Source organism: Scyliorhinus canicula, chromosome 3, assembly GCF_902713615.1.
Source record: "Scyliorhinus canicula chromosome 3, sScyCan1.1, whole genome shotgun sequence".
NCBI lineage: Eukaryota > Metazoa > Chordata > Chondrichthyes > Carcharhiniformes > Scyliorhinidae > Scyliorhinus > Scyliorhinus canicula.
Genome location: NC_052148.1, coordinates 23987298 through 24002420, shown reverse-complemented (window position 1 = coordinate 24002420; position 15123 = coordinate 23987298). Strand labels below are relative to the sequence as shown.

The following is a 15123-nucleotide window of genomic DNA, read 5'->3' as shown; positions in this document are numbered from 1 at the left end:
GGTAGGATTTCGCAAGCCCAGGCCAGATGGTGGTGGTGGTGGTGGTGGTGGTGGTGGGGGGGGGGGGGGGGGGGGAGGGGGGGAGGGTGCGGAACAGTTGGGAACATTAAGAGAATCGAGGTGGACCATTATAGTCAGAAAGGCCAAGTGATTCTTTAATTAGGTCACCTCTCCCTGCGTGACAGTTGGATTAATTTCAACAACTGGTTTTTGGGAGGCTCTTTAAGATTTTTTCAGATGGTGTGGCATGGGAAAGCTGATGAATGGATTTTCTTCGGTATAAAGTCATGCTTGTTTGAAAACACTGCACAGTCGAGTGACCGGGTATGTCAACAATCCCCAAGTTCCCTATCTCGGTGGCATTAGTGTGGGGCTTAGAGGAGCAATATGTCAAAGGGTCACTCTCCACCCCCACTGCTCCCCACCAAATTGCAGCATCATTGACCAGGATGGAGGAGGAGACTGTTTTTCAGTCTTCTGCCAAGATAAATATTATTTAAAATTAAATCTGAGAAATTCAGTGTCAGGGGAGAATTATTTAAGAAGAATCTTACATAAGGAAATGAGAGAGAGGATTTTAAGGGTAAGGTGATTGGTCAGGATGAATGGGAGGCATGGAGCATGTGGGCTGAATGGCCTATGAGTTTTGACAGAGTCATCCAGACTCGAAGCATTAGCTCCCTTTTCTCTCCGGAGATGCTGTCAGACCTGCTGAGATTGTCCAGTATTTTCTGTGTCTGTTGTGGCCTATTTATGTGCTGTGCATTCTAATTCTATGTTTAAAACAAGCCTCTAATTTAAATGTTGATTTGTGTGTAAATATTTGACACTAACTGTAATAATTTGGCACTTCAAAATATCATCAGTTTTCAAACCCAGTGGGGAGTTTGATCCACTTGCACACACCAAGGTTTCCAGTCAAACGCACGGTTTGCATTCGCATAGCTAACCGGTGGCATGGTGGCACAGTGGTTAGCACTGCTGCCACACATCTCCAGGGGTCCGGGTTCAATTCCAACCTTGGGTGACTGTGTGTGGAGTTTGTGTGTTCTCCCCATGTCTGTGTGGGTTTCCTCCGGGTGCTCCAGTTTTCTCCCACAGGTCCAAAGATGTGCAGGCTCGGTGGGGTTACAGGGGAGGGCCTGGGTAAAGTTTTGGAGGGTTGGTGCAGACTCGATGGGCTGAATGGCCTCCTTCTGCCCTGTAGAGATTGTAGGTTGGGTGATAGTTGCATCTGCACAGTGCCAACTTTCTGATCCCACCTCCAGCCCCAGCCATGGGTATGCGTCACCCTTTACAAAGCCATTTGGAGACTTGACCAACTCAGCTCCAAGCTCAGAGCAGGATGTGACTTGGCTTGCGATACCTACTGGGCACCGCACAGTGCAGAGGGCGGCCGTTTGGCCCATCACACTGGTGTCTGTCAGATCTTTGAAAGAGTAATCCAATCCGTCTCATGTTCTGTGTGCAGCCCTTCTGTCCCCTACCCCCCCCCCCCCCCCCCCCCCCCCCCCGACATATTCATCAAATATTTATCCAATCCCATTTTGAAGGTCACGACTGAATCTGCCTCCACTTTTGGACAAGTCTCATTCTGGGGTTCATGACGCCCACCGACTCGGAATACCCAGAGTCACACATGAGAATGGAAGGCGGTTGCAAGGTCGCGTCTGTGCCCCCCCCCCCCCCCCCATGAAACCAAAATCGCACTGGGAGAAAATCCTGAGGGGGGAAATCCTGACACCACCACCCCCCCCCTCCCTCAACAGCCCCCTCCCCCCACACCGACATGGGGATAAAATGTATCTTTGGAAAACTTTTAACAGAAGGGGGAGGGAGTGGATCGGGGGTGGGGGGGGGGGGGGGTGTTGCCATTTGGAGAGAGCGCGTGAAGGGGTTAATCCCAGGCATGGAACACATGTTGGCCATTCCTGGTGGGAGAGATTTGGGGTGGGGGCAGGTGGGATGTGAAAATGGGGAGGGTGGGTGGGTTGTGGAAGCTATCTCGCTTTAAGCGGTCACTGGCTCCCAGTGACGCCAGGCGGCAGAAGGTAAATGTTTCAGAGAGAGAGAGAGGGAGAGGGGGGGAGGAATTAAAGGGTGATCGAGAAGCACCAATATTTCATACTCCCCTCTTACAGAGTGGGTCGGAACAAACAATAGGACAATGATTTACTACCTAAATACGGCGGATTTAAGACGTTCCCGAGCTCGGAGCGGCGGGGCTACACTGCAAACCCTCATTCTCATCTAACCGATTCCTGCCTTTCTAGTTTGAAGATTTTTTTTTTTGTTTAAAACTGGGGGTTTAAACAAGAGTCTCATTTCTCTCTTAACCCCCCCCCCCCCAAAGACACAACAATTGATCGGACCTCCCCCCCCCCCCCCCCCATTTTGCACCGAATCCTAAAAGGAATGATCCCAAAGAAAGGTCCCAGCAAAAGCCAGCGGATTATAATTTTTATACAAGATTGGACAAGTGATTTCTGAATCGATTTCTGCTTGTGAGGCGGGGAAGTGTGCGGAGGGGGAAACGGCTCACACGCAATGTTGCTGATGGGGATTTGTTTAATCTTGACACTTATTGGTAAGTACTGAGTTATCCTTAATAGACAAGGTGTTAATAAACAGTCCGCCACTGTTTAGCGTGTATTTAACATGAAAGGCACATCTTCGGCAGAACTCTCTTCGCCAGGGTCAGATGTTAACAGTTGCAATTTAATTCTGCTTTAGTATTTACGAAGCTGCTTCTATCTCATCGCCAGGACATTCGAGTTACTTTTGATGTCCGAACAGGGGGGGGTTAATGTGTTTTCTGAAGATTAGGGGTATTTTTTTGCTGCTGCTGGGTTTTAATTATCCCAAACAATTTAGATCTTTCGAGGAAAATGATCTTCAACTTTTAATATAAGCTTCAACTTCTTTTAATTCAGGCGACGAGAAAGTTTCTTTTCTGAATAATAATTCGCTGGAAATCCACATTTCAGAAAATATATATGAATATTATTTTGTTTGTTGCCCTCATATTGAGGGAGGGATACGGAAAACTTTACCGAGGCGCAATCGTTTGGGACAGAAGGAGCCGGCTGTGGCTGTTTGAATGGGACCAGAATTATTTCCAGCACATCAATATTGACCTTTCTCATCGACATGAAGCGGGTTCGCGGCGTTACACACACAAATGGACTGAAAATTAAAAGAAAGCTGGAAATACTCTGCTCAGTGCTTCTTGTGATAAGGCACGATCTGTTTTTCTGGATATGTGTGTGTGTGTGTGTCATTATATCTATTCATGTGCAGGTATGTGGGGATGGGGGTGCGTGTGTTCAAAGATGTGCGTGTTCAAGGATGTAAATGTGGATGGGTATGTGTGTGAAGGTTTGAGTATGAAATGAAAAATGGAAATCGCTTATTTTTCACAAGTAGGCTTCAATGAAGATACCGTGAAAAGCCCCTAGTCGCCACATTCTGGCGCCTGTTTGGGGAGGCTGGTACAGGAATTGAACCATGCTGCTGGTCTGCCTTGCTCTGCTTTAAAAAGCCAGCTCTTTAGCCCTGTGCTAAACCAGTCCCTATGTGCGCAACTGTGTGTGTCCGTGGGTACGTGTATTTGTACGTGTGTGAATGTGTGTAAGTGTCTTGACTGTGAATGTGTGTGTGTGAATGTATTAATGTGTGTGTAAGTGTGTGAATGTGTTGATGTGTGTAAGTGTTTGAATGTGTGTAAGTGAATGTGTTTGAGTGTGTGTTAATGTGTGTAACTGTGTGAATGTGTGTAAGTGTGAATGTGTGTGTGAATGTGTTTGTGTGTGTGAATATGTTAATGTGTATAAGTGTGTTAATATGTGTAAGTGTGTGAATGTGTCAATGTGTGTAAGTGTGTGAATGTGTTAATTGTGTGTGTTTTAATATGTTCATGTGTATAAGTTAGTGTGTGAATGGTGTACATGTGTGTGAGAATGGATGTAAGTGTGTGTGAATGTGTGTAAGTGTGTGGAATTAAGGGTATTTCTTGATTAATAATGGGATCAGGGGTTCTGGGGTGAAAGCAGGAGAATGTGGATGTGGAACATATCAACCATGATTGAATGGCAGAGCAGCCTCGATGGGCCGAATGGTCCAATTCTGCTCTTATATCTTATGGTGTGTGAATGGGTATAAATGTACGAATATGTGTGTGTCAGTGTGTGCAAATGTGTAATGTGTGTACGTCTATATAAGATTTTGTGTGTTTTAAACACATATGTGTTTCAGCATGTATGTATGTGTTTAGATATGTGTACATATATATATAAATGTTCATCATTTAAAGAAATCTAGCCCCAGGTAGAGATTCCTGATTGTCCCAATTTGAGCCTCTATCCCTTGCGCCCTGTTTTGTGGATGTATTTAAAGTGTATGCCTGTACTATACCTAAATTAAGATACATTAAATATATAAATAATAGTCACATAGTTTAGACATTGCTGCATCTTTTACAGATCAGCATTGATTTTTATGTGGTTATGTGGGACAGCGATCTATTGAATTTATTTAATCCTGTCCTCTTATTCAAAAAATTCACAAAAGCTCAAATTAGCAGAGAATGTGAGTGCATGCAGAGCTAGATATTTAGTGCAGAAGGAGTTAATATGGCACTGCTGGTTTTATCCTTTTCTCTTGCTCGCCCTCTGTCAGACTCTGATTTAAATGAGAAATGTGTCAGCTATTCGTTTGAAACCACGGCAGACCTTAATAACTGAACTGAAACATCCGCGAACTTATCCAAATCAGTAGTAAAAAAGAACGTAGAAAAACACAGGACCAGAGTGCTGGAAGCACACAGCAAGACAGTCAGAATGGGGGCACGGGGGTTGGGGGATAGGGGACTCCTTTTCAGTTTCAGCCTCAGGGTCCCTGCATCCAAAGGAAAGAGGGTCAGTCAGAATGACTCGAGCTTTCTGAGCTCTCTACACGTTCCGACTGATCTGTTGTGTGTTTCTAGCGCTGCAAGTACTCATTTCAAATCTCCAGCATTCGTAGTGTCATGTAGATTCACAGAATCACACCACGCAGAAGGAGGCCACTCAGTCCATTGTGCCTCTGCTGCCCGGTTGAAAGAGAGAGGCAAATGTGATGTGAGAAGAAACGTTTTCACGCAACGAGTGGTTGGGGTCTGGAAAAAAAATTCTATGGAATGCACTGCCTGGAAGCGCGGTGGAGGCAGATTCAATTGAGGAACCCGAGAGGGCATTAGATGATCATTTGAATGGAAACAATGCGCAGGGGTACGGGGAAAAGGCAGGTGAACGGCACAAAGTCATGATGCTCGTTTGGAAAGCCAGTGCAGACACGATGGGCCGAATGGCCTCCTTCTGCGCCTTAATGATTCTGAGATTCCTTCATTCTTCAAGCTACCTTGTGATATTTCCAACCGAATGTGCTTCCATCTTCCAGTCAGGCAATCCATTCTTGGTCATGACAAGTCATTGCTAAACAAAAAGCCCCTTTCATCTGCCTTCTGATTTTTTTTGACAAATCCTTTTTAAAAAATAATTAAAGCCAATCTTTAAAAGGGGGGCATTTGGAAGGGAAGGAGACCCCAGTCAAGATCAAACATACTAAAATAAAATGACTTGCATATTTTGACTGACATAATGTAATTTTGAGTATAAAAGAGGAATAATAGTCTCACTGTTCCCACTCAACAGGAATGTATTTTTTCAATAAAACGTTTTGTAAACGCTATTGGTAAAATTGAACCGAGTATTTGGTGTTGATCCTGTTGCATAGGATCAATCAGTAAACAAAGTGTGTGCCCAGTGCTGTAGTAGCTTGCACGATCAGTACAGGCGGTTGTGGGGTGGAAGGGGATGGGTGGCTGTGGCAGCGAATTGAGAAGGTTAGATCGGGCGTCGCATAAAGAGGTATCGCCTCTAGTGAAATCAAAGCAAACATTTGGCCAATCTTTCATTCCCGCCTGCCAAATTTGGCGATGCAATGTCTGTGGTTCACTGTCAGATCTGCCGTTGTGTCAGCAGGCACGCTGCTCTGTGCTCCCGAGTGATAACACGGTGACAGAGAAATGAGTCTGCTCCCGGCAATAATAATAGCCCCCCCTTTAATTCATGGGTTTTTAACCTTAATCTTTACAAATCAAACTTTTTATAAAAGAGTCATGATTACCCCAAAGCAATGATAGGAGCACGCATGCCCTGCAGATTTATATTGATGGTTGGAAGATAGAGGGAGAGCATAGGACAGTGGGATCAGTGATGGATCATTTGATCAGATAGCTGGCACAGGAAAACTAAATGATTAAATGTACCCCTTTCTTGATGATGGGCACAATTCTCTTTAAAAATATCCAAGTCCGGTTTCCGGTAGGAAACGAGGTAAGGTTCCCACCAGATGGTTTGTTATGACCCAGATCGCAATCCACCCACACTTCCAAATTGTATTGGGGCCGGAGTGATTTGCCCCGAAAATGTGGTGTGGGTCCCGAACCATCGCAAGGCTGGACCCTCAGAGATCGGGATGCCATTCTTAAAGGGCGGCCTCATCTCAGAATAACCCTGCCGCACCGCCATCTTCTCGCTGACAAAGAACTACCCCGCCCACCCACATAATCGCTGTCATGATGCCTTCCCCATGTGACTGACATCCCACCATGGGGTCGCCAAAGCTCTCCCCTCCCGCCTTCAGGTTCCTCCTCCCCCAGTTCCCTCCTTCAGGCTCAGCCCCTTGGCTGTGCCAGTGTGCCACTGCCTCCGGCATCCTGGTGGGCATTGCCAGGGTGCCGGGGTAAGTGCCAGGGCACTGTACTGCTATGTCCCTGCCTACCCAAGGGCTACAAAGGCCTCCAAACCTCCAGCATGGTTATCACGTCCATCCAGAGAATTCTCCAGTGGTCCTCATTGAGGAACCCTTGGACTTTAACGGTGCCAGCTGCTTCTATAATGGGAAAAGTTCCTTCAGTGCAGGCATGCTGTTAAGGCTTCAGAGGTTGAAAAAGATCAAGTCTAAAAAGAATTGCTGTCAGATAGAGCACCTGCGCTTTCTAAGAAGCAATTCAGAGTAGAAAAATATTTGCGATAAAAAAAATATGGCCAGACAGAACGCCTGCTCAAAAGAGGAAGCACTTCAGAGTTAATGGACCGTGAAGTGCTCTAAAAACAAACAAGCTAAACCCTCCTTTGAGATAACCTTCAACTGTCAATCAAGAAATTGTGTTGAATTCAATGTAAACAACCAAGTACAAAGGGATAATAGAAGGCATACTGCAACATTGAAACCACAGAACTTATTGTACTCCAAGGGGTGTGATGTGCTTCTCCAAGAAATGAGCTGCAGAATGGTTCTGTCCCGTGAGAGGATGTTCGGACAGATAGGCTGCCACTGTGCGTCTCCCTGTTATGAGGTGTTAAACATGAAGGAAAGGAGGCTTCACAGACCCAAAGTGACCCCCATCTTGACACCCTCCAGCCCAGTCTGAGCTACCGTGAAGAACCCGCCTCGCCCCCCCCCCCCCTCCCCCCCCACATGATATCTGGCCTTGTGCTCCCCGGAGGTAAGTGTAGATGGATCCTCACCCCCTTAATCCTCCTCATAATCAATGGCACCTGGTCTCCACTTTTGAAGACGAGTACGGATTTGGCCTGGGGGGCTTCCCACTTGGGGGGGGGGTTGAGAATACCTGGCGGCTGCTCCATTCGACTTTCAATAAGATGAAAATTAACGCAAATCATCTGTAATCAGTTTCTCACCCTTTCTGGGCGAGGTCCTGATCATACCAGTTGGAGTGGGCTGAGAGCATCGTAACCTGTTTTGCATCGGCACAAATCCTATTTCGGACCTCTCCAGGAATTCTCTTGACAGAGCGGGATTTGGGCTGGCGCAACCCAGACGGAGAACATAGAATAAACAGTGCAGAAGGAGGCCATTCGGCCTATCGAGTCTGCACCGACCTACTTAAGTCCTCGCTTCCACCCTATCCCCGTAACCCAATAACCCCATCTAACCTTTTTGGTCACTAAGGGCAATTTATCGTGGCTAATCCACCTAGCCTCCACATCTTTGGACTGTGGGAGGAAATCGGCGCCCCTGGAGGATACCCACACGGGGAGAACGTGCAGACTCTGCACAGACAGTGACCCAGCGGGGAATCGAACCTGGGACCCTGGCGCTGTGAAGCCACAGTGCTATCCACTTGTGCTACCGTGCTGCCCTACCAGCCCCCTTATGTCTCTCACTAATGTGTGGAAACTGTTGTGCGGACACAGTTGAATGGAAGTAAAGTCTGTGCTTTTAAAAGCTCTATTCCATTGGTGCATTTGGAATCCGCTGAAGGTACATCCGATTCCACAGTCCTGGACGGGAGGAGAGGGCAGATATGCCGGCAATGTTGTGTTTTCTACTTCACAATAATGCAGTTATGGCAATGCAGCTTCATACCGATGCTGTGACAGTGTGAAACATGCTGTATTTACACAGATTTTCTCTCTTGCGTTTTCTTTCCTGCCTTCATTAATCCATTTTAGGTCAGCCCTTATTCTTCGGACAACTACTGAGAGGGAGTTAGTCCGCGTCCAATCAGTGTTTGCAGCAGCACGAGTAGAATCGTTTAAAAACTTTGCTGAAAACACTCAGCGGGTCTGGCTGCATCTGTGGAGAGAATAGCAGAGTTAAAGGCCAGGATTCTCCGTTCGCTGGCAGCGGGATCCGACAGATTTCCCAGTGGCGTGGGGAGGCTTCAATGGGAATTCCCATTGACAGCGACGGGAGCAGTGAATTCCACCGCCAGCGAGCGGAGGGACAATCCCAATGAATGTTTCTACTCAACGTGCTGCCTTCAGAGTTGGACGATATTAGACACAAATAGCTCTTAAAAATGAACAAATCCGGGGAAATGGTTTATTTTTTGCAGGGGTGAAGAGTTGAGGGGGGGAGCACAGGAGGATGCAGGGAATGTGATCGGATGGAGGGATGAAATGACAAAACGGGTGGGGATACAAGGCGATAGGGGTGACAATGGGACAAGTCAAAGTAAAGGAAGGGCCAAAGAAGGGTAAATGGTTACAGCAAGAATAGCCGAGAGAGGAACTCGCTGGGAATCAGGAACGTGTTCCAATTCCAGACTGCACCAGGTGCTCGGCACTCTCCGAACTTGCTCTTTCCCAGTGTAACTCCTGTGTGGCCTCAGGGTGGAATACGGAGTGCCAAACCCATTAACCTGAACTTTACAAATGATTGAACTCAAAGCTGACTGGATGTGATCCCATGTATATGTCACTCGTATAACTGAACACCAGCCCCCCCCCCCCCCCCCCCACCCTGCCCCCACAGCAGTGACCACATTGTAGCAATTTCCAAGATCCCTTGTGCTGTAGTTTGATGTGATAGAGGGACTATAAGTAAAGGCAGCTGCTTAATATCACATTGTAATGTTTAGTGGGGTTAAGACTCACCAGCAGAGACACATTGCTGCAATCCATCATTACTGAACTTACAAGCACTGTGGAGGCCAAGGTAAAACTAGAAGCAACTTTCTAACTGAAATTTACATACAACAGTGCAAACTCTCACCCTGTATATTCAAGGCAATTCCCGCCATACATTACATCACACCGTGTTGCCACCATTTCTTTAGTCTCCCCAAGGAAACATATATTCTCCATCAAGATGTTACTCCAGTAGCTTGTGGCGGAGCTCCCACACTGACACCAGTCAAAGTCCTGGTGCATTCACTGATTGCATTTTTCAAGGACAGGGATACTTTATGGGAATTAAATGACAATGTACATTCCCTTATTTCTCCCTTTTGCTCTTTCGTTAACTTTACAAATGGACATATTCAAGTTTGGCCTCCCCTAATTGCTACTTCTCAACATTCCTCATTCATTCCTGCTTTGTATGGGCCTGTTTTATGGCCCTTACCCTTTCACGGTATCACCCAAGGCTTCAAAGTGCATGAAGAAAGCTTTCAGTCCCAGAGAGTCTCTTCCTATTAAATGAAACACGCAAGCTTTGAAGCAGATATATCTTCCCCGTCCCTGAAGTTTAAGAAACCATCTTTACTTGAGCTGTCATTGGTTTATAGTGACAGTTTTGTAAATATTGTAACTCCAGACAGATATTGTACCCTGGAGCTTTTTGGTGTCGTAACCCATTGATTGAATAATCAGCTCGTAACTCGCTGTCAACCTTCTGTATACTTTCTCCCACAATGGAACCTATCGAAAGAAATTTCACTTTAATGTATCAAATCATCCAGCACAGACAGAGGCCATTCTTCCCCTTGTGGTTGTGCTAGCTCTTTGAAAGTGCAATCCAATGGGCCTCACGCCCCCTGTCTTTACCGTTGCATGTATTTGTTCGGAAGTTACTTCCGCCAAACACCCTTTCAGGCAGTGCATTCCCCGTGCTAACCACTCACTGTGTACATTTTTCTCCACTCTGATTGTTTGGCCAAGTATCTTAAATTTGTGACGGTCCTCCCCTTACCGACTCCAGCCCCCCCACACACACACAAACCCCCCCCCCCCCCCCCCCCAACCCCCTCCCCTTCCCAGTGGAAACAGTTTCTCACTCTTTATTCTGCCAAAACCCTTCCCGATTTTGAAATGTTGAAATTTTATTCTGTGATGTATGATAGAGTGTCAGGTGTAACTATACATTCCTTAATGCTTTGAATTGTGGCAATCCCATTCCGTGACAGTCAGATCAGTAGCTGGTGGAACACTTGATTGATGGAGAGGAATGGGCGAAGGGATTTTTGGCCTGCACATCGAATCATGCAAAGGCTGCTGCACAGGTCTACTTTTCGGTCCATCATGTCCCTGCTGACTCCCTGCAAGAGCAGCTCAGCCAGTCCCACTCACCCACCCTTGCCCTGTAACCCTGCAAAATTTCTTCTCTGGAGGTAAATACCCAATTCCCTTTTGAATCTGCCTCCACCACACTCTCAGGGCAGTGCATTTCACATTATAACCACTCGCTGTGTTGAAATTGATTCTCTTGCCATTCAGCTCAAATTGGTGTTCCCTGGTTTTCAGGAACAGTGTTTCTCCATCTATTTTTAAAAATTGTTCATGGGACATGGCATCACAGGCTGGGCTAGCATTTATTGCCCATCCCTACCCTAATTGCCCTTGAGATTCAACCACATCTGGAGTCACATGCCCTAATAGGCATTAGTGAACCAGATGGGTTTTTATGACAATTAACAATGGTCTTCTTCAGACTTTTAATTCCAGACTTTTGTTGAATACAAATTTCACCATCTGCTGTGGTGGGATTTAAACCCATGTCCCCAGAGCATTATCCTGGGTCGCTGAATTACTAGTCCAGTGATAATACCACTATGCCACCACCACCTCCCCTCCAGACCCCTCATGATTTTGAACACTTCTACCAAATCTCTCCCAAACATAGAACATAGAACAGTACAGTACAGAACAGGCCCTTTGGCCCTCGATGTTGTGCCGAGCAATGATCACCCTACTCAAACCCACGTATCTACCCTATACCCGTAACCCAACAACCCCCCCCCCCCCCATCAATCTTACTTTTTAGGACACTACGGGCAATTTAGCATGGCCAATCCACCTAACCCGCACATCTTTGGACTGTGGGAGGAAACCGGAGCACCCGGAGGAAACCCATGCACACACAGGGAGGACGTGCAGACTCCACACAGACAGTGACCCAGCCGGGAATCGAACCTGGGACCCTGGAGCTGTGAAGCATTTATGCTAACCACCATGCTACCGTGCTGCCCCTCCTCTTCTCTTCTCCAATGAGAACAGCCCCAGCTTCTCTCACCCACTCACATAACTGAAGTCCCTGATCCCTGGAACCGTCCTCCTGGATCCTTTCTGCACCCGCTCTCGAATACCTTCACATCCTTTTCTGAAGTGGTGCCCAAATGTGGACACAACACTCTAGTTGAGACTGAACCAGTGTTCTGTGGAGGTTCACTGTAGCCTCCTTGCTTGTGTCCTCTATGCTGCTATTTGCAAGAATCCTGCATGCCTTAGTAATCACTTTCTCAATCTGCCCTTCCACCTTCTATGATTTGTCGATATATCCCTCCAGGTCCCTCAGCTACACCTGCATCCCCTTTAAAACGATACCATTTGTTTCCTCTCCTCAATTTCACCATCAAAATATATTGCTTCACCTTTCATAGATCATAGAATTTACAGTGAAGAAGAGGCCATTCAGCCCATCGCGTCTGCACCAGCCCTTGCAAAGAACACCCTACTTAAGCCCACGCCTCCACCCTATTCCCGTAACCCAGTAACCCCACCTAACCGTTTGGACACTAAGGGCAATTTAGCATGGCTAATCCACCTAACCTGCACATCTTTGGACTGTGGGAGGAAACCGGAGCACCCGGAGGAAACCCACGCAGACACGGGGAGAAAGTGCAAACTCCACATAGACAGTCACCCGAGGCTGGAATTAAACCCGGGACCTGGAGCTGTGAGGCAACAGTGTTAACCACTGTGCCACCATGCTGCCCCATTCCTTGCATTTCATCTGCCACTAGTCTACCCATTTCGCCCGCCTGTCTATGTCATCTTGAAATATATCACTATCCTCACAGTTTACAACACTTCAAAGTTCCATATCACCTGCAAATTTTGAAATTATGCCAAGGTCTAGCTCATTAATATTTGTTAGGAAGACCAAGGATCCTAATACTGACCACTGGAGAGGTCCCCTCTGGTTCCACTCTTAAAAACATCCATTCACCATGACTCTGTTTCCTGTCACTCAGCCAACTTTGTATTCCTGCTCTCGCTGTCCCTTTTATTGCATAACATAAACTTTGCTGACAAGCCTGTTAAGAACAAAGAACAAACAAAGAACAAAGAAAAGTACAGCACAGGAACAGGCCCTTCAGCCCTCCAAGCCTGTGCCGACCATGCTGCCCGTCTAAATTAAAATCTTCTACACTTCCGGGGTCCATATCCCTCTATTCCCATCCTATTCATATATTTGTCAAGATGCCCCTTAAATGTCACTATCATCCCTGCTTCCACCACCTCCTCCGGCAGCGGGTTCCAGGCACCCACTACTCTCTGTGTAAAAGAACTTGCCTCCTACATCTCCTCTAAACCTTGCCCCTCACACCTTAAACCTATGCCCCCTAGTAATTTACCCCTCTACCCTGGGAAAAAGCCTCTGACTATCCACTCTGTCTATGCCCCTCATAATTTTGTAGACCTTTATCAGGTCGCCCCTCAAACCGAGTTTATTCAACCACTCCTCATCCTTCTGGTCGTGTGGCGACCAGAATTGAACACTGTGATCTAACTAAGGTCCTATACAGCTGCAACATGACTTGCCCGGCCAATGAAGGCAAGCATGCCGTATGACCTTCTTCACTACCTTCTCCACCTGTGTTGCCCCTCTCGGTGACCTGTGGAACTGTACACCTAGATCTCTCTGACTGTCGATACTCTTGATGGTTCTACCATTCACTGTATATTCCCTACCTGCATTAGACCTTGTGACATTTTATCCAATACCTTTTGGAAGTCCATGTACACCACATCAACCACATGACCCGCATCCCTCTGTTGTTTCAGCAATAATACTCTACCATGTTTGTTGAAAGCACTTTTCCCTTAACAAATCCGTCCTGGCTTTCCAATCAAGAAGTTAATGGAGGGAAATGGAACAATTTCCATTCAGACACCCAGTTAGGGGCCCAGCAGCCAATGGGATACTCCTCAAGAACCAATGTGCTTGTCACAAAGAAGGCGAAGATGCAGATATCATGGTGGCTAGCCATGAGCTGGGGACTTCGGGGAAGGCAATGGTGGGGGTGGGAAGGGAGGTGTGACTGGTGATAGCACCCCCTTTTTAATGAGGGGGTGCCCTTCCCTCCACATTCTGGAAAATATATTTTCTTTCTTTTGTTTCGCTTCTTGTTTTTGGTGCCGGCCTTCAGTGTGCCTGCTTCGAGATCATTAGCTTGGCTTCCCTGTACCTGAGAAAACTGATCACAATGGGCATGGTCAGGCACCAAACAATCTTGGGAATTGGCCAGAAAGAGGGCTTCAGAACCCTCGATCTGTGTCGGTAATGGGCTTAACGCCCAGTTCACACTACAATCTTCAATCAGTACATGTAGGTTTAACCATAGTGGTGTGTGGCGCAAACCGAGCATGTTTGCGCACACCGCGTCGCACCCTTCGGCACTCGTTTTCCGTGGCGCAGTTTTGAAACTCCAGTGACAGTAGCAGGAAATCCCTACATCAGCCACGAGGCAGCTGGGTGCAGAGTGAAGTTTCCTCCACCCTGCCCCAACAATGTGGCGTAGTGTGAAGTTTAGCCAAGTTCCTGCGACTGCAGCAGTACAAATCCTTCACCTTGCCTGTAGCGTAAAGACCTTTTCAAAATTCATTTACGGGATGTGGGCATCGCTGGCTAGGCCAGCATTTATTGCCCATTCCTAGTTGCCCTTGAGAAGGTGGTGGTGAGCTGCGTTCTTGAAACCATCCGTTGCAGTCCAGGAGGTGTAGGTACACCCACAGTGCCGTTAGGGAGGGAATTCCAGGAATTTGACCCAGTGAAGGAACGGCGATATATTTCCAAGTCAGGATGGTGAGTGGCTTGGAGGGAAACCGCCAGGTGGTGACGTTCCCAGGTATCTGCAGTTTTTCTCCTTCTAGATGGTAGTGGTCATGGCCGTGGGTTTGGAAGGTGCTCGAACCTTGGTCAGTTCCTGCAGCGTATCTTGGGGATATATACATTGCTGCCACTAGTTGAAAGAAATAAACTGAGAAGCACCAGGGATAAGTAAAAGTCAGAGCCAGCATAATAAATTAAAGTGTTAAGTAATTATAATAAGTAATACAAGGATAAGTGGGCTGAAGTGGAATTAGACAAGGAGACCAAGTTAAGGTGAGAGGATTATCATTCAAGATAATAAGGTTTACATTATCACTGCAATGAAGTTACTGTGAAAATCCCCTAGTCGCCACACTTCGGCACTGGTTCGGAGTAATTTGAAAGCTTAGCAAGTAAGGCAAAACACTTTTAAGTTTAAGACATAGGAGATGAGGTCAGTCGAGTGGAATGTGTGACCTGTCATATGTGGGAAGTCATAGACCATACCGGCATCCTGGA

The 15123-nt window shown here is 46.8% G+C and overlaps 1 protein-coding gene across 2 annotated transcripts in view; it reads left to right on the top strand.

Moving 5' to 3' along the window:
- Nucleotides 1–2359: 2359 nt before the first annotated feature.
- gfra4a (GDNF family receptor alpha 4a) overlaps nt 2360–15123 on the top strand; it is a 232649-nt gene continuing 219885 nt past the window's right edge. Inside the window, exon 1 of one of the 2 annotated variants that reach the window (XM_038793212.1) lies at nt 2360–2587. In XM_038793212.1, the coding sequence (XP_038649140.1) occupies nt 2548–2587 (40 nt within the window). In that variant the 5' untranslated portion in view covers nt 2360–2547. The remainder of the gene's footprint in view (nt 2588–15123) is intronic. The other variant, XM_038793213.1, reaches the window with a different exon arrangement.